Source organism: Cervus canadensis, chromosome 5 (genome assembly GCF_019320065.1).
Source record: "Cervus canadensis isolate Bull #8, Minnesota chromosome 5, ASM1932006v1, whole genome shotgun sequence".
NCBI lineage: Eukaryota > Metazoa > Chordata > Mammalia > Artiodactyla > Cervidae > Cervus > Cervus canadensis.
In genome coordinates this window covers 67176317-67199542 of record NC_057390.1, presented here as the reverse complement: position 1 = coordinate 67199542, position 23226 = coordinate 67176317, and the positions used below count along the sequence as shown (strand labels likewise).

The 23226-nt window shown below is 41.3% G+C and overlaps 1 protein-coding gene across 1 annotated transcript in view; it reads left to right on the top strand.

Moving 5' to 3' along the window:
* The window catches only part of WDR43 (WD repeat domain 43), a 36324-nt gene extending 31445 nt beyond the window's left edge, over positions 1 to 4879 (top strand). The window contains exons 15-18 of the mRNA XM_043469030.1: positions 1062 to 1175; positions 1739 to 1808; positions 3138 to 3187; positions 3289 to 4879. Of these exons, the coding sequence (XP_043324965.1) occupies positions 1062 to 1175; positions 1739 to 1808; positions 3138 to 3187; positions 3289 to 3480 (426 nt within the window). The 3' untranslated portion in view covers positions 3481 to 4879. The remainder of the gene's footprint in view (positions 1 to 1061; positions 1176 to 1738; positions 1809 to 3137; positions 3188 to 3288) is intronic.
* Positions 4880 to 23226: the final 18347 nt, after the last annotated feature.

The following is a 23226-nucleotide window of genomic DNA, read 5'->3' as shown; positions in this document are numbered from 1 at the left end:
ATTGAGAGGTGGTGGTTGAGTGGCATGGTGATGGGAATGGAGAGGTCACCACAAGCATAGTACAGCACTTACTTTGTGACCTCGTTGAATTGCTTAGAGGTGAAAAGAGCCTTAGGAGGACTTGAAGTGAATCCCTTCTGGATTCAGCCCTTAAGTTATAACTACCGGGATGGTAGTTGTATTATGTAGGTCAGGGCAAAATAGACTGTGGAAGTACAGTATAGGGTAGACTCTGCAGCTCAAAACAGTTCTCTTTCCTCAGAGAACAGTGCTTTTCTTCCACCTTTCCTTAATTTCTTCCTTATCAGGTATCTTTAAACACCTCTCTTAAGTCAAAGTCTGCTAGGCATGGGGGCTTTAGTAATGTACACACACTCATTTTTACTGTTTAAAATGAAATACTCTTGTTTACTTTAGTGTCAGAGATAGGAGGGCAAGTACAGGCTAGTTAAAGGGCAAAGAGTGGGGTCTGTACTTCTACAGCTCTGGAGGGATGAATAAAATAATTTCCTGCTTTAATTTCTGAAGTCAGGATTCACTAACAGGAAGTATGTTTGAAATACTCTAAGGTCAGCTTTGTAGTCTGTTGCTCTGTCCTGTGAATCTCTGGAAGGTCTGAAAAGCTTCCTCTAGCTACTGGGACCTAATGGTAGAGGTAGATCTTGTGATATCATCAGAGAGGAAGTTTCAGAGTGAAGTCCTTTTTAAGAAATACGTGGTTGAGGGTACTTTTTATTTAGTGTCTCCTTTATATTCGTGTTCTCAAAAATAATATGATCAACACAAAGAGGTCCCACCCTGCAGTTTGTCTTGCCTTGCAGTTTCTCCTGACCTTGTATCATTCTTTTTAAAAAATGTATTATTTTTTTTGCTGTTAGTACAGTAAAGGCCTCTGAGAATTTGAGATTTTGCTAGGCTATGTGATAGGATGCCACTGCCGCTAGAAGTGCAGGCATTTGCTTGGGGCTGAATACACAGGCATATGTGAGCATTATACATTTGTTATCTATGTTTTGTTATGATAGTGTCAAAGTATCTTTTTTATTGTCATTTTTCTGTAGTTGCCTGACCTGGTACCCCAGCTGGGGACACTGTACCAGTTAATGGAAAGCAGAGTAAAAACTTTTCAGAAGCTCTCCCACCTTCACGGAAAGCTCATCCTTTTAATCACACAAGTGAGTAGATCAGATTGTTTTGTGCTAAACATTTGAATGTCATAGTAATGGAGAGAAGAATAAGGATTGTTTGCCTGAATGTTGAAAGTGCCCTATTTCAGTTAAAACAAAAATTGGTAGATGAAGATCTAATTTTTCAGATTATGAGACTGACGTGCTGCCTACTGCGCTAAGAGGGCAGATGAAGATCTAATTTTTAACTAGGCAGTGTTATGTATTTGACAGTAAGCTTTGTTGTACCTGTGTCAGCTTTAACTTGTCACCATCATTGTTTCAATTGTTAATATAGTTAGAATGGTTGTGGTGCTATGAACAAGAGTCACATGGTATTGCTATAGCTTTTGGTCACAGAAAGAAATCTTACCTTGGAAGCATTTTCAGCTTACACAGAGTAATTCTTTCTTTCTTGTATTTGATGCCCTTGTCTTTTGCCCTGTATTTGAACTACATCATTAAGGCCATCCATTACAGTGGCTGAGGGTTAGTTTACTGTTGGGGAAGGTTGTGTGATACTTGAGATAAATTTACATTCCACTTCACAATAGCACTTGATTATCTTTCAGGTTACAGCGTCAGAGAAAACAAAGGAAACGACTTGTCCTGCTCAGAAGGCAAAGTTGGTGTATGAAGAAGGTAAAGACTTAGGGTATATGCTAAACAATTCATTTTCATATTGACTCAGCTCCGTGACTTGTGAGTAAGATCGTGCTTTGGCACACCTTCGCTGATAAAATGGGCAAGCCCTTGGCAAAACCGACAAAAATGTGATCAAATAAAAGAGAGGGCACAAATATAGTAACAAAAAAGAGCATTAGGTATGGAAGAGATTTAAATATAGAACACCACCATGAACAACCGTGCAGATACAGAAAACCTGGATGGTATAGGTAATTTCTTGGGAAGCTTCAGTGACCAAAATTGACTTAGAAAGAAATAGAAACCTTGAGCTAATAGTTTTAAATTTACTTAATCAAAATCTTTCCTCACAAGGTACCAGACACAGATTTTATAAATGACTTTTATCAGTCTTTTAAGGAGCAAGTCATTTTTGTCATATACGAACAATTCAGGCATTTTATGAAACAGAACCAGAAAAATGTTAGTCAAAATAGCATTTTAGGCCATCCTCAAATATCCTAAGTAGCAGATTAATTATAGAAGTAAAATCATGTTTCATTGCCAAGTAGAATGTATTTAAAGATTATAACATGATTTAGCATCAAGAAGTCTTACCATTGTAGTTATTACCACATTAACAAATTACCATGAGCATTATACATTAAGCAACCTAGGATTTTAAGTAAGGGAGTTTCCCTAATAAATCTACATCAGACATAAAGTTTAGAAACATTCCCATAAAGTCAGGAACAAGACAATAGTGTACCTTTTATTACTTCTGGATATCCTGCCTGTACTTTATAAAAGAAATGAATTCTAGAACATTTTACCTTGCAGTTACTATTCTTCTCCACATACAAAATACAGCAGAATCTGCAGTTTTACTGTTACTAAGATATGCAAATAGGCAAGCTTACTTAAGGATACCAAGATCTAGCAAAAAAGGAGTTGGTAGCATTATGTCCCAGTAATGTATGTCCATAATGTCCCATTCAGAAAATGTATTAGGAAAATGATCCTTTTCACAGCAGCATCCAAAACTATCCAGAAATACCTCTAAAAAATGAAACAAAACGTTTATAGAGAAAGCTATAAAACATAACTGAAGAACATAAAAACATACCTGAATTAATTATACTTTTTTTGATCCCACCTTTCCTCCCCACTTTTGTTGAGATATAATTGGCATAACATTATGCTCCTTTTAGAAGTATGATATAATCTTTCTTAGATGGAGGACATTTCTAAAAGTTAATTCAGGAGTCTGATTCCATTTATTAGCTTTCAGTGCTATGCCCTTTGCTTTGATCACAGAATTAAAACTAGGTTTCCCTATCCTTACAGAATCTTCTGAAGAGGAATCTGATGATGAAATAGCAGATAAGGATTCTGATGTGAGTAATTTGTTTCCTGGTACATGAATATGCCTTATATCCCTGTACTCTGTAAGAATGAGGCCTTCAGTCATGCTTTCTGTGCTTACTATTTCCACCAGGATAATTGGGATGAAGATGAGGATGAGAAAGCAAGTGAAAAAGATGAAGATGTTGATGAAGAGAATGAAGAGGAAGAAGGGGATGATGAAGAAAAAGATGAAGAAAATGGTGAGGACAGAGATGTGGCAAGTGAAAAGGAATTAAATGGAGATTCTGATTTAGATCCTGAAAATGAAAGTGAAGAAGAATGAACAGAAAAGAACAAGCCAAACGAACTATGTAAACTGGCTCACCTTACCCACTGCTGCCGAGTTCTCCTGGGGAGGGTTGTCTCTGACAGATGCCAAGGACCGCTGCACATTTCCAAATTCTTAATGGTGGTTCCTATGCCACTTTGCTGTCCTGAGCACCCCAGACCTAACTGTGTAAATAAGAGAGTTTCATTCAAATGTTAATAAACTTTACACAGTAAATAGACACATTTTCTGCAATGTACTGACATGAGTGTCCAATACATCGTATATTTTTATAATATAATATCCTAGTATGATTGGTTATGCCAAGAATTGACATAAGTGAAAAGACATTTCCCATGTAGGGGTTCAAGAACTGGACTTGAATGAAGGAGTCAGCTCCTATCTCAGGTTGGTATCTTTCATCACATCCTGATACGAAGCAGCACTAGTGAAAACATTTTAATTTGGTACATTTTCATAAAACATGAAGGGATAAACTAAAAACTGGAGTAAAAATGATTGTGATTAAAAAAATAAAATCACCAGTTTTCCTAGCTTCTCAACTGTGGTAATCTGATTTGAATCAGATTGAATATTTGGAGTGCTTCCCCAAAACAACCACTTATTTTTCAAGCTGTCATGTGAAATATTTTTTTAAAATACACAAAAATCATGATGATTAAAAACTAAAGAATTAGCCATATTAAGGATTTTTCTTGACTGCAGGTTGCCTGTAAAGAATCATCAGTGTATAGATTTAGAAGTGCTCATTACCTGCAACTTTTTAAAAGATTCAGTTACAGCTGCTTTTGAAGAGGTTTTCATTTTTATTTAAACTACTAATGGATCAAAGAACAATTGTTTATTTTTTTCTCTTTGGTTTTAGATATTAATGATAACCTTGTTGGAATTTTTTTCCAAAGAAAATATTTTTATAATTCTGTAATTTAATGTGTTCCTTTTCATTACCCACTCTTGGCAGTGTTAGGGTATGTTTACCTTAAAATAAATCTGACTCAAGATTTTTTATGTATGTATAAAGAAGTATTTTGTGTGCTACAAAAGCCTTTTCAAATTATCAGTAACTTTTTTTTTTTTAAGAATGAGCCAGTATTTGCTCAGTGCTCTCTAGGGAACATGCAGATGGACGCTCAACTCTTAAGAAAGGGCTGGGGAGATGGGTTTATTTTTCCCACCTGTGAATATGTAAAACATAAAACCATTATCTCTGAGGGACTTCTCACTTCGTTGGCAGATTTCCGTGCTCAACTAGTAGAGCTGGAGCCGTACAAGCATCTTGGGAAAGTTAGAGTCAGCTACTGGTGTAATGTATAGTTATATTTGTCTATAAATGGAGCTGTTTATGGCAATTTAATACCATTCTCTTTGTAAAGTGAATAAATATTCATCTTTACCCAGTGCTTGTGTTGTGGTGTATGTAGGGGAACACAGCCACAGGTTTGGGCTTGTGGTGTGAAGGTTTTTTAAAAAAGGATCTTGTTCCACTAGCATTAATAGGCACATGCTTTCAAGGCTTTTTGGATAATCTAGAATTTGTATCAAAGTGAAGAAACCAAGAGCTTTAAGCCAGTGGTGGCTCCTTGATCCAGTCCCACTTGGCTGGGCCATGCTTCTGCAGACCAAGGCTGCAGTGATGGTCTCAAGGGTTCATGTGGTCATGCGTCAGGCCCTGTTCAGTGGTCTGAGTCGGATTTCCTCTCCGCCCGACTCTACCTAGAGAACTGTGGTGAATGCTCACTATTTCTTGTTTTAGACAAATCCAGAGTTGAGTCCCAAACTTGTTAGGAAGACTGTTCCCTAGTTTCAGAGTATTCCGCTCCTAATCCAGTCAAGAGTTTTGAGGATGTGGTGGTGTCCTTTTTTTTTTTTTTTTTTGACATTAATTTTTCTTAGCTTTTTTATTTTGAAAAATTAACCCTCTGCTCTTGATCAAATCAAGAGTCACATACTGTATTTGGTTGTTACTGCTTTGTTAATCCAGAATATTCTCCCTTGTGTGTTTCATGATTTTGATATTTAAGTCCACATAATTTAAACTGTGTTATAGAATGTCCTACATGTCGTTCTAGAATGTCCTTATGATTAGATTGTTGTTTAAATGTTTTTGGTGAGAAAACTAATTAGGTGACAATATTTGAGATTAATTTGTAAAAATAAATTCTGGGTATGGATGAGTGTATTTGATGAAAGTAGATGTGAGGCTCTAGGTTTGGGATTTTTGAAGCCCTTAAGAGGGTCAGAAGTGGGATCTATGTAGTGAGATCATCTTGGGTACATTGATATATATGTGTGTGTGTGTATGTATATATATATATGTACAAACACATGAAGTAAAGAAGTGAAGTCACTCAGTCATGTCTGACTCTTGTGACCCCATTGACAGTAGTCTACCAGGCTTTTCCGTCCATGGGATTTTCCAGGCAAGAATACTGGAGTGGGCTGCCATTTCTTCCAGGGGGTATTCCCAACCCAGGGATCGAACCCAGGTCTCTTGCATTGTAGACAGACGCTTTACTATCTGAGCCACCAGGGAAGCCTGGCTGTTAAAATTTTTGTGGAAGTGAATTCTCAGCAGTGTACATTTAATCACATAATTATTGATCTCTTTCAAGGATTATTTAGTTGCTTGTTTATTGTCATTCAGTTGCATGATACAGAGCTGACATTCTATCAGAGAAGTGCAGGGACTTTCCTAGTGGTCCAGTGGTTAAGAATCCACCTGCCGATGCAGGGGACATGGGTCCAATCACTGCTCCTGGAAGATTCCATGTGTCAAGGGGCAACTAGACCCATGGGCCATAACTTCTGAAGTGTACATGCTCTAGAAAGAACTCCGTGCTGTGCCACAAGAGAAGCCACTACAATGAGAAGCCCATGCACTGCAACTAGAGAGCAGCCTTTGCTTGCTGCAACTAGAGAAAGCCCACGAGCAGCAACAAAGCGCAGCCAAAAATAAAATTTTTAAAAAAGCAGTAGACAATATAAGATGTGTAAGGTATAAAGAGGAAGTAATTCTATTCAGTATATTAGAAGATATGGTGACTGGGGAAAAGTGAAAGTGAAGTCGCTCAGTCATGTCTGACTCTGCGACCCCGTGGACTATGGAACCCCATGGAGCCATGAGGCTCCTCATTCCATGAAATTTTCCAGGTAAGAATAGAGTGGGTTGCCATTTCCTTCTCCAGGGGATCTTCCCAACCCAGGGGTTGAACTTGGGTCTCCGCATTGCAGGAAGATGCTTTTCTGTATGAGGCACCAGGGAAAGGAGTAAGGACATGGGGAGTTGGTATGGGGGAATACAGTTGCATAATTCAAACATGATCAGTGTAGGGCTTATTGCGAAGATGAGATTTGAGCATAGACTAGGAGGAGGTGAGGGAGTTAGCTAAGTGGGTATCAGTGGACAAGTGTTCAAGGCAGAGGAAATGGCAGGAACAGAGGCCAGCATGTGTCCTGATGTGTTGAAACCATGAGACCAGTGTGACTGGAAAAGAAGGAGAAAGGGAGAATGTGTAAGTGAGAGGTGATGGGGACTTAGGCTAGAGTGGTAGTAATGGACTTGGTGATAATTGGTTGTTTCGGGGATTAGTTTAGAACTAACAGGATTTTGGTGAGGTGTGAGGAAAAGGGAGGAGTCAGGTATGACTTGTTATGAGGAGACCAGGATGAAGCTGTGGGTGGAGCTGATTTGGGAAGGAAGATCAGGAATTGGATTTGGGACATGTTAAGTTACAGATACCTGTTGGGAATGTAAATCCATTCCCAGTTGATTTAGTGAGGGCAGGGATGAGTTTGGGTGGAGGGAGAGATTGATAAGTGTCAGTAAAGCCACAGGACCAGGTGAGCTCCTCCAGGGAGTGAATGCAAAGGAAGAGAACCTCCAAAGACACAAAGAGTGAGAGTGAGGTAGGTGAAATCGAGGTTTACTTACTCTTCCATTTTCTTTGAATCTGAATTCATGACATCCCTCAGCTGTAGTATCTTTCAGCAGTAATTGATATTCCTGGTGGGGCCTGCTGGGTTTTTGTGATTCCCTTCCTATGGCTGCTTGTTGATCCTTTTTTTGAAAGCAACTCAGTTGTAAAATTCGTTTTCCTCTTAATCCAGTACAGGGTTGTTCAGTGGCCCCTCAGCACTGTCCCTTGTGTCCAGGTTGTACACTGGATCACAAGACAGGCAGAATGAAAGACCACAGCATTGTAAACGGACTAGCAGGCATCATTCAAAAAGGAAAAGTGTAGAAGAAAGCGTAGGATAGGTGGCACCCCCTCTTCTATACGGTGCGGCTGACTTGGTGTGAGAAAGTGAAATTGTACTTGTCAGCAGTATAATGAATATTTATGTGTATGCGTGGGTCATTTTTAAATATGAAAATAGTTCTGAGAAGAACAGGATGATTATAAATCGCCCTTTATGGGGTGAGGAGTGTCAAATGAAAAATCCAAAAATTGAAAGTCATCACTTAGAAAGTTGCCTGGCATATTCTTTCTAGGTAATAATGGCTCAAAGGGCGAGGAGATACTATGCTTTTTGGATGCTGAAGTTTAAAAGGGATTTCCTAATGGAAACAAATATGAAAGAAAACATCTTGTTACAGCCTTGCCTTTGGTCTTGTATATTTTGTTCTAGTTTGAAAGAGGGGAAGGGTTGTATTTGCCTGGCAGTGCAGTCTCTGAGGTCAGATACAACTTGGCAGCTGCTTCAGCGGGCCCTGTGTGGATGTGATGGTCCAAAACTGGGCCGCAGCCTCACAGGTTCAAAAACTTAATTTTGTCCTCCATAGAGTTGTAATTTCATACAGTCAGAACATTGGCCAGACTTCCAAGAGAAATGGATATTTAAATGGTGTATTTATTAATAGAAATACACTACATCTCTCCAGTGGAGCAGTGTTCATATTGGATGGTGACCTGCACAGAAAAGTCACACAGTAAAAACCAGTTTTGTAATTGGAAGACTGTCTTTGCACCAGAGTGTGGAATTGGAATGGAAAAATGAACTGGATGGTCTTAATAGCTGAGGGTAGTGGACCGTGTATCGTCTGTACTGAAAGGGTCAGAATTCTTTCCTGCGTGTTGCTCTGGTCCTTCCTGTAATAAACAGGACTGTTACTGTGGGTGGAATGTTGGTGTTTGGGTCTCCTCAGGCACCTACTGAGGGCTGCCTGTTAGGGTGCATTCTAGTGGTTCAGGGGCTGTGAGTACACAAAACATGGTTACAACTAAGAAACAAGCTCACTATTTTTCGTCAGTTCAGTTCAGTCACTCAGTCGTGTCCGACTCTTTGTCACTTCATGGACTGCAGCACACCAGGTTTCCCTGTCCATCACCAACTCCCAGAACTTGCTCAAACTCGTGTTCATTGAGTTGGCGATGCCATCCAACCATCTCATCCTCTGTCGTCCCCTTCTCCTGCCTTCAGTCTTGCCCAGCATCAGTCTTTTCCAATGACACAGTTCTTCACATCAGCAAACTTTGATTTTGTTAATTATTCCCAACCTGTCAAAGTCTGTGCTCCCCCTCACTTTTTTTCTTTTGTTATGATAAAATATGCATACAATTTTAACCATTTTTAAGTGTGTAGTTCTGTATCATTAATATATTTACATGCTGGTTCAACTGGCAAAATCTCTTAATTGGTGATTTTTGGATCAAATCTAGGAAATGAAAGAGCAGACATTAGTACAATCCATCAGTCCGTTGTGGAGATACTGGATTTAGGGCCAGAAGCTCCGATGATGAGTCCACCCTGCAGTATGGTGATGATAAACCTTTTTTTTTTTTGGTCTGTGACAGCAGAGTAAGGGCAATGTGGTTGGTCGCAAGGCTGCTATGAGCACATGCACCGGAGCACAGCACCTGGCAGAGGGCTGAGTTCTGGAACGATTAGTTGTTGGGCATTTTCCCTTATGGGCGAGGACGAGGGGCACAGGTTCTAAGGGAAACCCCTTTCTATCTCTGGCGTCTTTAAAAAATTCAGACAAAGTAAGAACAATTCCTCTTTTCCACAGGTAAGTAAGTGAACTTAAATCTTTTTAATGTATTTTTAAAACACACAAATGCATTTCATACTTTAAAATTTTTTAAATACATTGTAAAATACAAATGGAGGTCCAGTGGTTAAGACTCCATGCTTCTCAGTGCAGGGGGCACAGGTGTGATCCCTGGTCGGGAAACTAAAATCCTGTGTGGCATGCAGTGGCTTAAATTAAATAAGTAAAATGCTAAGAATATTCATTTTAAAAAAGAGAAAAATAGTAAAAGGAGATAGATACAACATAACATTACAAATGGTTATCTCTCTTAATGTTTTATTTTCATTCTTTATGCTTTTTTATATGTTCCAAAGTTTACTCAATGAATGTCATTTACTTGTAAAACAACAGATTTTAAAAATACATTAAATGTATTTTAATACATTTTAAAAGTTTAATATATTTTAATGTATTTTAAAAATACATTTGTATTTAAAGATGCATTAAAATACATTAAAATGTATTAAACATTTTTAATGTATTAAAATACATTTAACATATTCTTACATTACATTAATGTAAGAGACTTAAGAAATATATTTTTACATTATATCCAATGCAGGAGATGTAAGAGATATGGGCTCCATCTCTGGGTCGGGAAGATCCCGTGGAGGAGGAAATGGCAACCCACTCCAGTATTCTTGCCTGGAGAATCCCATGGACAGAGCCTGGCAGGCTATAGTCCAAAGGGTTACACAGAGTTAGACAGGACTGAAGTGACTTAGCACACCACTCTCTCGTTAGAAGGCTGTCAATGTAGAAAACAACCACTAGGTGTCAGCCGTGCTTTGTGCAAATTTCTTACGCAGCCCAGGCATCTTGAGGAAAAGTTTCCCTTCCTCTGTAAACTCCCACGATGCCAGCGGGGCTTGTGTTTTCTGAACCCCACCTCTGGGCTTGGCCCAGAAAGGCTCTGAGGTGCTTCCAGCTCTCTTTTCTGGTGTCCTGGTCCCAAAACAGAACCTTGAATGTCTATAGCCCAGCAGCATATATCATGAGAGGGACCAAAAGTGAATTCCAATTCAGAGGGGATAGAAAGTCTAGGCTGTGAACCAGGACCTCCAGATATATTGATCTTGGCAGCAGCCATGGAGCAGGCAACTGGTCTACCTCCATCCTGGGCTACCAAACACCTGTCTGACAGTGGCCTCAGCTGACAGGGAAGCAGCAGCAGCTCTTAGTCTATAAGAGTCCCAGAACATGAGTAAAGAAAGTTAGTCGCTCAGTTGTGTCCGACATTTTGTGACCCCATGGATTGCTCTGTCCATAGGATTCTCAAGGCAAGCGTACTGGAGTGGGTTGCCATTTCCTTCTCCAGGGGATCTTCCCAACCCAGGGATCAAACCTGGGTCTCCTGCATTGTAGGTAGATTCTTTACCATCTGAGCCATCAGGAAAACCACCTTGAGAGTGAGTTCCAGAGCATAGGAAGCTTGAATTGATGTTTCCCTGCATTTCCTTCAAAAATGAAGTAATAAGATAAGGTAAAATCAGAGAAAAATCACAATGCTGTTCATCAACTACATTAATTTCCCTAGTAGACTTTGTCCATGAAAACCAGAACTTTACATTGTCAATGACAGTGTGGAGACAAAGTTTTTTCCTCTTAACTTCTTTTCCCACATTATGAAAATTTCAATACACAGAAGTTAAAAAAGTAGTATCATTATCTCTATGCACACTGCTTAGGTTGAACTGTTGTTAATATTTCACTTCATCTACATTTGTGTGTGTGTTTATTTTGGCTGATCTTTTAGAAAGTGAATTGGAGGTGTCATGACACTTTACTCCTAAATACTTCAGTGTAAATTTTCTAAAAATTATGACCTCTAACATTATCACAATACCATATTACACCAAAAGAATCAAACAGTGATTTCTAATATCATTTAGTATCTAGTTCATATTCAATTTTTCCCAATTGTTGCCCAAATATCTTTTATAGTCGACTTTTCTCAAGCCAGGATAGTCAAAAGCACTCATTGGATTTGGTTGTTAAGTCTTTTCTTTTTGACCTTGCTGCTTAGCTTGTGGAAATCTTAGTTCCCTTACCAAGGATCGAACCTGTACTCTCAACAGTGAAACTGCAAAGTCTTAACCACTAGACGGTCAGGGGATCCTCTGTTAAGTCTTCTCTGGTTACTTGAGACTCTAAGACTGACTCCTCCCCGTCCCCCCTTTAGTTTTTTCTGTGACATGACACTTTGAAGAGGCCAGGCTTATTGTCTTGTATTAATAGAATGAGACACATGCTGGATTTGTTTCACTGTTGTGGGTTTAATTCATTTCCCTCTCCCTGTATTTTCTATAATCTGGATGTTCTATCTCAGTATTACCCAACAGAACTTTCTGTGATGATGAAAATGTTCTTTGCAACGTTCAATATGGTAGTCACTAGCCACATGTGGTCACTGAGCACTTAAAATATAACCAGTGTGGCTGAGTAACTGGATTTTACATTTTATTTAATTTTTATTCATTAACTTATATTTAAGTAGCCACACGTAGCTGGTAGTTATGGTATGGAACAGCATGGATCTTAAGGCTTGATTAGATTTAACTTTAATAGTTTTGAAGACACCAAAGGTGATGCTGTGTATTTTATATTGCAACTGATCAGGAGGCAAGATAGTAACACACTGTCCCACTATGAGTCAGAGTAGTTTTTTAAAAAAAACTTTTATCAAGATATAATTTACAGTCAATAAAAGCATTTTATTTAAATAGGTTTCAGCAAATGTTTACTCCTGTATAACCATGACTTGATCCAGATATAGGAAACCTCTATCACTGGAAATGGTTCCCCTGTACCTATTTCTTGTTGACCCAAATGTACCCCCTCCTAACAAGTCTGGGGCAACCACTGATAATGCAAAAGATAGCTAGCTATTCCATAATGTCAGAAGGCATTATCAGCACTCTTCTTTTTTAAAAAATTAATTTATTTTTAATCAGAGGATAATTGCTTTATAATATTGTGTTGGTTTCTGCTGACCACTAACATGAATCAGTCATGGGTACACATATGTCCCCTCCCTCTTGAACCTCCCACCCCATCCCATCCCTCTAGGTTGTTGCAAGCCCCAGGATGAGCTCCCTGCATTATACAACAAATTCCCATTGGTTATCTATTTTACATACAGTAATGTATATGTTTCCATGCTTCTCTCTCAGTTTATCCCACCCTCTCCTCCCCCTACCGTGTCCACAAGTCTGTTCTCTTTATCTTTGTCTCCTTTGCTGAGCTTCCAATAAAATATACTCAACTGAATGTTTTGAGATTCATTGATGTTGTAGCATGTATCTATGGTTTGTTCTTTTTATTGGCAAGTGGTATTTCACTGTATGGATATGCCACAATTTGTTTATCCCTTCCATTGACGGAGATTTTGTTGTTTCCTGTTTAGCCCTGAGAGCTAAACTTTCCCTTTCAGTGCTGCTTTAGCTATATCTGACAAATTTTGATAGGCTCTGTTTTCATTTTCAATCAATACAAAACATTCTCTGATTTCTCTTTTCTCTTAAGAGTTCTTCTCTTTAAAAACTATAGCTGATTTACAATATTATATGTTTCATGTGTGTAACATAGTGATTCAATATTTTTATAGACTATACTCCATTTGAAGTTATTATAAAATATTGGCTCAATTTGTGAGTTCTCCTTTGACTTGGGGATTATTTAGAAGTGTGATCTTTAACTTCTAAATATTTGGGGACTTTCCAAAGGTCTTTTTGTTAATTTCTAAGCTAATTCTGTTGTGGTAAGAGACCTTCCTCTCTGTAAATTATTTTAAAATTCTTATTAAGACTTGTTTTAGGGCCCAGTTATATGATCTATCTTGGTGAATGTTTCTTATTCACTTGAAAAAGAATGTGTATCTGCTCTTGTTGGGTGGAGTGTTCTATGTTTGTGTTTGTTGTTTAGTTGCTGAGTCATGTCTGACTCTTTTGTGACCCTATGGACTGTAGCCCACCAGACTCTTCTGTCCATGGGATTTCCCAGACAGGAATATTGGAGTGAGTTGCCATTTTCTTCTCCAGGGGATCTTCCCGACCTTGAGTATGAATGTGTGTCTCCTGCATTGCAGGTGGATTCTTTACCACTGAGCCACCAGGGATGCCTGGATTGTTCTGTAAATATCAATCCAGTCAAATTGTTTGAGGGGCTTCCCTGGTGATCCAGTGGCTAAGACTTGGAGCTCCCAATGTAGGGTGTCTGGGTTTGATCCCTGGCCAGGGAACTAGACCCCACATGCCTCAGTGAAGATCCAGCATGCTATAACTAAGACCCAGTTCAGCCAAATAAATAAATATTTAAATAAGTATATACCCCTTAAAAATTGTTTGATAGTGTTGTTCAGGTTTTCTACTTTCTGTGTCTACTTATCTTATCGATTATCAAAAGAAGTCTATTGCAGTATTAACTATAAATGTGGACTTGTCTGCTTTTCTTCAGTTCTTTCATTTTTCTCTGTATGTATACTAGGCTTTGTTATTTCTTACATACACATTTAAGATTGCTGTATCTTCTTGATGAATTGACCTCTTTGTCATCATGAAATGTCCTTCTTCATACCTGGTAATATCTCTTATCCTAATGTCTACTTCATCTAATATTAATGTAACAACTTCAGTTTTCTTATGCTTACTCTTTGCACAAAAATCTTTTTCCATCCTTTTACTTTTAACTTGTGTTTTAAATTTTAAAGTGTATCTCTTGTAAGCAGCATGGGCTTCCCTAGTAGCTCAGTTGGTAAAGAATCTGCCTGCAATGCAGGAGACCCCTGTTTGATTCCTGGGTCGGGAAGATCCACTGGAGAAGGGATAGGCTACCTACTCCAATATTCTTGGGCTTCCCTGGTGGCTCAGCTGGTAAAGAATCCGCCTGCAATGCGGGAGACCTAGGTTCAATCCCTGGGTTGGGAAGATCCCCTGGAGAAGGGAAAAGCTACCCACTCTAGTATTCTGGTCTCGAGAACTCCATGGACTGTATAGTTTATGGAGTCGCAAAGAGTCAGACACAACTGAGCAACTTTCACTGTCATTTGGTCAGCAGCATATAATTACATCTGGCTTTTACCCAGTCTGCCTCTCTCCTCCTTTTTTTTTAATGTTTAGACTGTTTACATTTAATGTAGTCATTAGTATGATTGGGATTAAGTGTACCATTTTGCTAATTTTTTCTATTTGCCTCCTCTGTTCTTTGTTCCTCCTTTCCTCCTCTTTTTGTGACTTTTGGGTGAATATTTTAAAAATTCCACTCTATCTTCACTACTCACTAATTTGCTGTACTCCTCTGTTTTATTTCTTTAGTGATGGCTCTGGGGTTTGCCATATTCATCACATGGTCCTACTGAATTCCCTAGTGAATGCCCTGAGTTATCAACAAGGACTCTCTCCTTCCTGGTTAGTTGAAACTTAAGCGCTGTGTAATCTCTGGGAGCAGTTCAGCTCACTGTTTCTTGGTAGCTCTTTGACCTGGAGTTTCATTCTAGTGTGAGCATCTTGTATTCAGTAAAGACTCAAGGGCTCTCCTGGGAAGGTTTTTTTTTTTTGGCTGTTTCTCTCCCTACCTCTGTCCATCAGAGCTCAGTCCTTCAACGTCCAGGTATCTCAGCTTCTCTGAACCCCTGTCTCTGTCTCCTCGACACACTGGCTTGGGGTTCTCTGTCCCTGCTGTGTGGTCTGGAGGGTGCCTCCAGGAAGAAAGCGAGGACTCCTACCAGCCTCACGTCATCTGTTTCCTTTCTTTTAGGACTCACTGTGCTACCTGTTGTCCATTGTCTGAAAACAAGGGCTTCATATGTTTTGTCTGGTTTTCTAATTGTTTATTGTGGGAGGGTAAATCTGGCCTATGTTATTCTCTTATGTCATAAAGAGAAGTCTCATTTAACTTTTGATTATTGATCTTTTTTATGTGGCTACATAATCTTTATTATAGTAATTTAAAAATGCATATAAATAATCTATGTTCATAGCAGAAAATCTTTGAAATGCCCATTGAACTAAAAATCATCCATAATCTCCTCTATCCTGAAGTAAGCAGAAATAATGTTTTAGCATATATCTTTCCAGATTTTTCTATGTGCATATGTATCTATAAGTATGAAACTAAGACTATACTATCCACTGCAATGATGGTTTATAATGGCTGCCTGGTCCCCAGGAACACAGGAGAAATGGCAACTATTTTTTGTCCATATTATGACAACTCATGAGTTTTATAGGAGAGCCTCCTACATTTCAGACACATTTGTAAGACTTTGGATTTGAGAAATTTCACATGTAAAAGAAAACTGTGTGTATATGTGTGTATGTATATAAAATTCTGCAAGTCTGCAAATGTAAAATTTTGAGAGAGAGAATTTTATATAACCCCCCCCCAAATAAAAAGGAAAAAAAGAGAGAAAGAATGAAAAAATGACAGATTTAGCATCATACTTTTAGGCCTCAAAAGGGCTTGTCATCAAATGCACTGTTTGAGTGGGCAAAGACCGAATTTTTTTATGGATTGTCAGATTTCAAGAATTTTGTTCAAGTCTGGACTATTTATTAATTTGGACCGTTTAAAGTTAAAAAGAAATAAACCAAATAAGCCACCCTGCTAAAAAAGAAGAAGGTACAAATTAAAGTTCTGTAGCTCTTTTCACAAAATGCCCTCCACTAGCCGGATCAGAAGTAGCACTGGTCAGCACGGAGTGAGCATGGCAAAAGCTTTGGGGTTAGAGTCGTGAGGACCCGGGCTCTAGCTGCAAGCTTTGGCAATTTCCTCATCCACAAAATGAAGATAAGTGTGACTCACAGGCTGACTGTGAAGATGAAATGAAATAAAATTTGAAATGTTTCCAGTGACCCAAACCACACAGGTGTTCAGTAAAAAACCTCAGAGGTGTTACAAAACCAGCTCTGGATCATAGAGCCAGCAGAGTGTCAAGTACAAAGTCACCTTCTCCAGCCCTCAGGTGTATTTATTCCCTATATCTTCATATATTTTCAAGCTAAAGTCTCTCTCTTTTAAAGACACTTTAGTTATGTTTTTCTGGAACACTGAAAACTCTATCCGTGACCCCTTGGTTTCCACAGTCAGACGTGCTCAGGTGTCCTGGATATTCTCTCTGTGTCTCTCCGTCTTTCCCTTCCCTCCCCTCGCTGAGTCTGTCGCTTTTCCTCTGTGTGTCTCTTTGGGGGAGGAGAGGCCATCTTAATTCTTCATACCTTTGTCCTTCTCCTCCAACCACATACCCTAAAAAAAGTGTGTGTGCTGGGTGTGCTTCTGGGGGATGCACTCCTCTGTCACCCACTTAGTCCTTAAAGAGCTATTGCTGGACATTCCTGGGGGTCCAATGGTTAGGGATCCACCTACATGTGGGATCCAGCAAGATCCCACGTACCGGGAGCAACCGAGCTCGTACAATGCGCACCTAGAGTCGGGCAGCAAGAGTCGCCATCACAAAGAGAAGCCTGTGCACCGCAACTAGAGAAAGCCTGAGCATAGCATTGAAGACCCAGTGCAGCCAAAAATAAATAAGTAAAATTTAAAGAGCCATTGATTCCATTACTGTGGTCCAATCAGCATTTCAGAGGCACTCTTTCCCCCTCCCCCCACCACCTCAACTCCCTTCAGGTTCACTCTGCCTCCGTCAGCCCCAAGAGCTCCAGGAAGATCAACATGAGAGGAATACAGGATATTTATTTGCTCCTTGATCTCACTGGAAGAACGTGCTGTCACTATCGGAGGCAAGAATGACAAATGTCCGTCTATATTTTATGACAAAGCGTCAGGACATTCTCTGCACAGATGGTTTTAGGAGGGTTCTAGCTGGGCTTCGGGGACTTCTCAAAGTCTGCAGGCTGCCTCTGGGGGTTGAGACTGGCCATGCGGCCTTCAGTTCTGGTTTAGTGCCATTCATAGGTGATAGTATTGGGTCTGTCACTGCCTGTCAGGGGGTACCTCAGAGGACTCAGAGGCGGGATGTGTTGGCCCACAATGGCCACCTTCCCAGGTTGGAGGTCAGAGGCTTTGACCTTTCTGTGGCCAGTGAGGCAGGACATGCCCACACCTGTGAGACAGAGATTAGAGGATTGGAGTACCAAGGAGATCTGGGTTATTAGTGCTAATGGGTTCTTCTTATACCCATGGCATCTTGATGTACAAAAACAAGCAATAAAACATAAAAACCAAAGATTTTGGAACCAGATCGACCTCTGTTGGAATCCAGACTCTTGGGCTTCCCAACGGTGAGGTCCTTGGCAGTGACCCTCTCCTTAGGGTCCTTATCTTTCTTGCAGAACTAGAGATTAGCCATTGCAAGTAAAAAAACACAACTGCTCTGCACATAAGAGGTGACCACTGAATGTTAATATCTTTTCTTTGTCTCTTTCCTAAACTTGGATTACCTTTGACATTGTTCTTATAACAATCCTTGGACATAAACAGGGAGAATATTTGTATTCCCATTTTAGAAATGAGAAAACGGGATTTGCATAAGATCACAGGAACAGGGCTGGGTCTGGACCCCAGAAATTGATGCTACAGTAGAACTGCTATGGAAGAAGACAAGCTGAGCTCTCATCCTGGCTCCATCCCTGTTTGCTGGGTGACCTCCCTGAGCCTCAGTTTCCTCATCTGTAAAGTGAGGATAATAAGAGAGTCTACCTCCAAATGTTATTGTGAGGATAAATGAGCTAATATTTATAAATTGCTTAGACTGGCCAATTATAAACAGTGCATGCTGAGTTGCTTCAGTCAAGTCTGACTCTTTGCCACCCCATGGACTTTAGCCCACTAGGCTCCTCTGTCCATGGGGATTCTCCAGGCAAGAATACTGGAGTGGGTTACCATTCGCTTCTCCAGGGGATCTTCCTGACCTAGGGACTGAACCCGCGTTTCTTATGTCTTCCGCATTGGCAGGCGAGTTCTTTACCACTAGTGCCACCTGGGAAGCACATAATAAACTGTAGCTCTGATGATTAAATGAGACTTACAAAGCCCTCTCTCGTGGGCTTATTTTTGGATATTTTCTTGGGCCATTCTGGCAAAGTGTCCTTTTGAGTTCTGTGTGTCCTGAATCTTAATGAGGGATGCTGCTGCGCTGTACTTAGTTGCTCAGTTGTGTCTGACTCTTTGTGACCCCCTGGACTGGACCCCACCAGGCTCCTCTGTTCATGGAATTCTTCAAGTAAGAATACTGGAGTGGTTTGCCATGCCCTCCTCCAGGGGATCTTCCCAACCCAGGGATTGAACCCAGGTCTCCCACATTGCAGGCAGATTCTTTACTGTCTGAGCCGCCAGGGAAGTCCAAGAGTACCGGAGTGGATGGCCTATCCCTTCTCCAGGGGATCTTCCCGACCCAGGAATTGAACTGGGGTCTCCTGCATTGCAGGCGGATTCTTTACCAGCTGAGCTACTAGGAAAGCCCTAATGAAGGGTAAAGGGAGTTAATCAGTATCCATCTATGTCCAGTTATTTCCCCTGACAGGAGGGTATACTGTGTGGGCCTGTGCGTGCATGTGTGTCATGTTAGAAACCAGGTTGGGCTCCCCGGAGCAGGCGTCCCTCAGGCAGCAGAGTGAGCTGGCTGTCAGTCGCCATCTCCCGTGTGTATGTATCTTTTTGTGACGGTGGCTCGGGGAGAGTCTGCTCTTACTATTCAGCTGGCAATGACAGGCACCAAAAATTGATTTATATCCATGGTAACTGTCACCCAGGGGAACAGTCAGAAAAAGAGTCTTTTCTTCCCATCCTCGTCAAACAGAGCCAGTACCCAGAGACCATCAGGCCTGGCTCTCCTTCTGGCTGGCCCCAGCTTGCCTCTCCAGAGAAGATGTGCATGTCTCTTCTTCATCTCTCCCTCCCAGGGAGCCCCAGCTTATGGTTCAAGGCTGCAGATCAGCAGACCTGAAGGCAACAGAACAAGGACCCAGCCTTCCTGCCTTTGAAAACTTCCCTGAAGCCTGGCTCCTCAGGTGCTGCATGGGAGGCTTGGGGAATCAGTCATATTCCAGATAAGGCTGAATTGCTCAAAAAGCTTGCATTTGTGATAGCTGATAGTTTTGTCAGCAAAGATTGGTGGTGGTTGAGGGGGGCAGGGGAAATGCTTGACGGAACTTTCTGGTGGTGGGAAGGCATCCTCCCTATCTATCCTCACTCCTGAGGCTGCTGGCATGTCTTCTCTTAGGTATTTTTTTATGGGAAGGAGTTTTCATCCTCGTCTGCTTCTGAAGACTTCTCTGTAGAGAAGTAAGGATGTTCTGGTATCAGATGGAGGGGGAGAGCCACACCCTGACTGATCTGGACAACTTTGTTGAGATCTGATTTGTCTTGATGGTCCCAAGGGGTAAAATATGATTTGATTTATAAATTTGTTAGTCAGTTGGGCTTAAGTTGTGGGCTAAGTTTCCAAAGTTGCTTTTGAAACTCTGAGACAGATCAGAGCATTGTTTTGTAATTTACATTCCTTAAGACTCTGGTCTTGAGAAGTAGTTCATGAACAAACAGGTCTATGGTTATATACATTTGGAAATTGGTTCATACTCTACTCTGTTTTGTTTTTTGACCTCACTGCTCGGCTTGAGGGACCTTAGTTCCCTTACCTGGGATCGAACTTTGACTGCCATAGCAGTGAAAGTGCTGATTCTACCACTGGATCCTCAGGAATTTCCCAAGAGTCTGACTCTTGTGACTCCATGGACTGTAGCCCACCAGCCTCCATGGGATTTTCCAGGCAAGAGTACTGGAGTGGTTTGCCATTTCCTTCTCCAAGGGATCTTCCTGACCCAAGTATCGAACCCGGGTCTCCTGTATTGCAGGTGGATTCTTTACTGTCTGAGCAACCAGGGAAGCCCATAAAGGGAATCCATACAGGGCTTTCCCATACTCTATCCCTTTATTGGAACATTACAACACATAGAACATGTGAAAATGCCCTGAGATGTGGTATAGTTAAACAAATTACTGCAGCATTATCTAAGTTAGTGTTTCCCAAACATTCTTTACCAGAATTTTTTTTTTTTTTGCATTCAGATTTGTTCCATAAAACAAACCTGGGGAATGGCTGGAATGGAGATTCCCACCGGTTCTAATGCAGGTCTTGCCAATAGCATGATTTCAGAGTACAGCTGGAAGGAAACATAGAATCTAGCTGAGATGAAGAGGACTGTGTGGCCCATTTCCCCCATATTCCAAAATCACTGAGCTGTAAGTCTTCTTAGTGAGGTTGTTTTTGGAGGTTGGAAAGAATGAAAAATGCCCATTGAACTGAGAAGGCATCCTGAGGGAAAATGAGGCAGGAAGCTCCATGTAATCAATGGATCAGTTTATTACAGGGTAATTTACTGACAGGGTAGATTTGGGCAGACAACTCTCTGGAAGCTGCACAATTTGATAGTTAACCTAAGGTAGGGGGTAGGTGCCTGGAAACTGGACATACATTTCTAAGTCAAGATTTCTGACAGGTAACTAGTCTCGTGGGTGCTGGGAAAATATCAGCAAAGTTCCTCATCATTGTTTAGGGACTAACAGAGCATAGAGTCCACCTGGTTCTAATAATGATTATTAAACAGTATCTATTAATGACAAAACCCCTGCCAACAGTGAAGTGATTTACTGCTCAGTGCAGTCCTGGGGAGGGTCAGTGGAAGGACAGGAGGAACTTAATGGACCCAAGATGGTGTCAGTTCAGTTATACTCACAGCTAATGGATTGGGGAATTGGAGACTGGGTGGGAGAGCCTGGAAGAGTGCTGTCTGCCTTCTCCCCACACATGCCTAAGGTTGGAGACTTCAATGCCTCCTGTGGGATCCATTTGTGAGCTTGTTAGGAAGCTCACCTTCCTGTACATCTGTAAAGTAGTGTCCCAGCCCCTGGAGTCATCGAGCTGAGCCCAATCCACTGTGGATTGTTATCCCTTCAGTCTGGAGAAGGGAATGTCTACCCACCCCAGTATTCTTGCCTGGAGAATTCCATGGACAGAGGAGGCTGGTGGACTACAGTCCATGGGGTCATAAAGAGTCGGACACGAGTGAGCAACTAACACATACACACACATCCCATCGGTGGCTCAATGGAGCCCTCACATTCCTCTCTGAGGTCTTTTTTTCTATGTCTTCCGTGTTGCTTTTGTAATGTGGTCTAGAGTTCCTCATGGTCATGTTTTCATTCCTCTAGATAGGCTGCTGCTGCTGCTGCTAAGTTACTTCAGTCGTGTCTGATTCTGTGCGACCCCATTAGACAGCAGCCCACCAGGCTCCGCCGTCCCTGGGATTCTCCAGGCAAGAACACAGGAGTGGGTCTAGATAGGCTGTGCTTGGCTGATATCCTTCTACAGTGTGGTGAGGAGGAGTAGATCTGAACACAGACTGAGCATTTTCTTCAGAGCAGCACCTGCCCCCAAGTCTCTGGCCCAGAAGGGTCAAGTCTGTTCTTACCTACTTGCCTCTCTTGTCCGGTAGCAAATTTTATGTGTTGGGGAAAGGTTCTTTGATTAGCCTGTCCATGCCACACAGGTCCACAATAGGGATATGATATGTGTTCATGTGGGTTGAACTAGGTCTTGCCCCAGTGAGAAGGGTTGGCTGAGGTTTTCTGTTTAATCATTACATTCTCCTCAGCACGAGTGTCTTTGGATAGGAAGTTTCAGTAAGCTTCTGTCCATGTCAAATGATAGAAAGCTCTTCTCAAAACGTCTTAAACAATTAAGACCTTTACAAGCACACTCTCTAGCATTTAGCAGTAGTCTGTGTGTGCTAAGTCACTTCAATCATATCCAACTCTTTTGTGACCGTATGGACTGTAGTCCGCCAGGCTCCTCTGTCCATGGGATTCTCCAGGCAAGAATACTGGAGTGGGTTGCCATGCGTTTCTCCAGGGGAGTCTTCTCAACCCAAGGATCGAACCTGGGTCTCCCGTGTGGCAGGTAGAGGTAGACAATTACAGCTCGGTGTGCTGTGTGGAGCTACAACACGACTAAAGAAGCAGAGCAGGCCCTGGAGAGTCAGGGAGAGGTCCCCAAAGAGGGGTGACCAGGGGCGGTATGTGTATGTAGAGGTGTGGGAAGGGCCTTCTGGGTGGAGGGAACAGCATGAGCAGAGCCCAGGAGTAAGGAAGAGTGTGGGCAGTTGCACCCTCAGTGGGGTCCCTACTGAGAGCCCAGCTGTGTATTGAGAAGCCTCTTTGTATATTTAAACCAGGGCATCTGATACTTTACAATGGAACATATAGTTCTGGGCACTGCTGGACACCGAGGCAGTCTAATTTATTTTACAAATCAACAAGGGCCAGGAGGACCTCAGTGACATTTTTATTGAGGGAATAGGGTCAACCTGTAATCGTCTTCCGTTGAGAAAATTCATCAGCACGGGAAACTACAGAGTATAAGTTTTTGAGAGCTTGAGCTGCTTTCTGGGTAGACAAGCGCTGTCCTCTGTGGATGTGGTGGGGACAACTTCTCTGGTATTTTCAAGAGCCCTTCTCCCGGCTCGTGATTCTGCATGGTCAGTTAGTCCATTTAACTCATTCATGTCAAGTGTTTATTCAGTGATTTCTGGGTAGTCTGGGCCTTGTGCCCTGAGCTGAGTGTTTGTAAATAATCACTCATAATCTTTGTTTTCAGGGAACTTGCAGAAGGTGGAGGGACACAGACATGGAGTCATCAAGCTCAGCAAAGAGTGCGATGATAGGAACATGGGGACTGGTTGGAGACAGAAGCA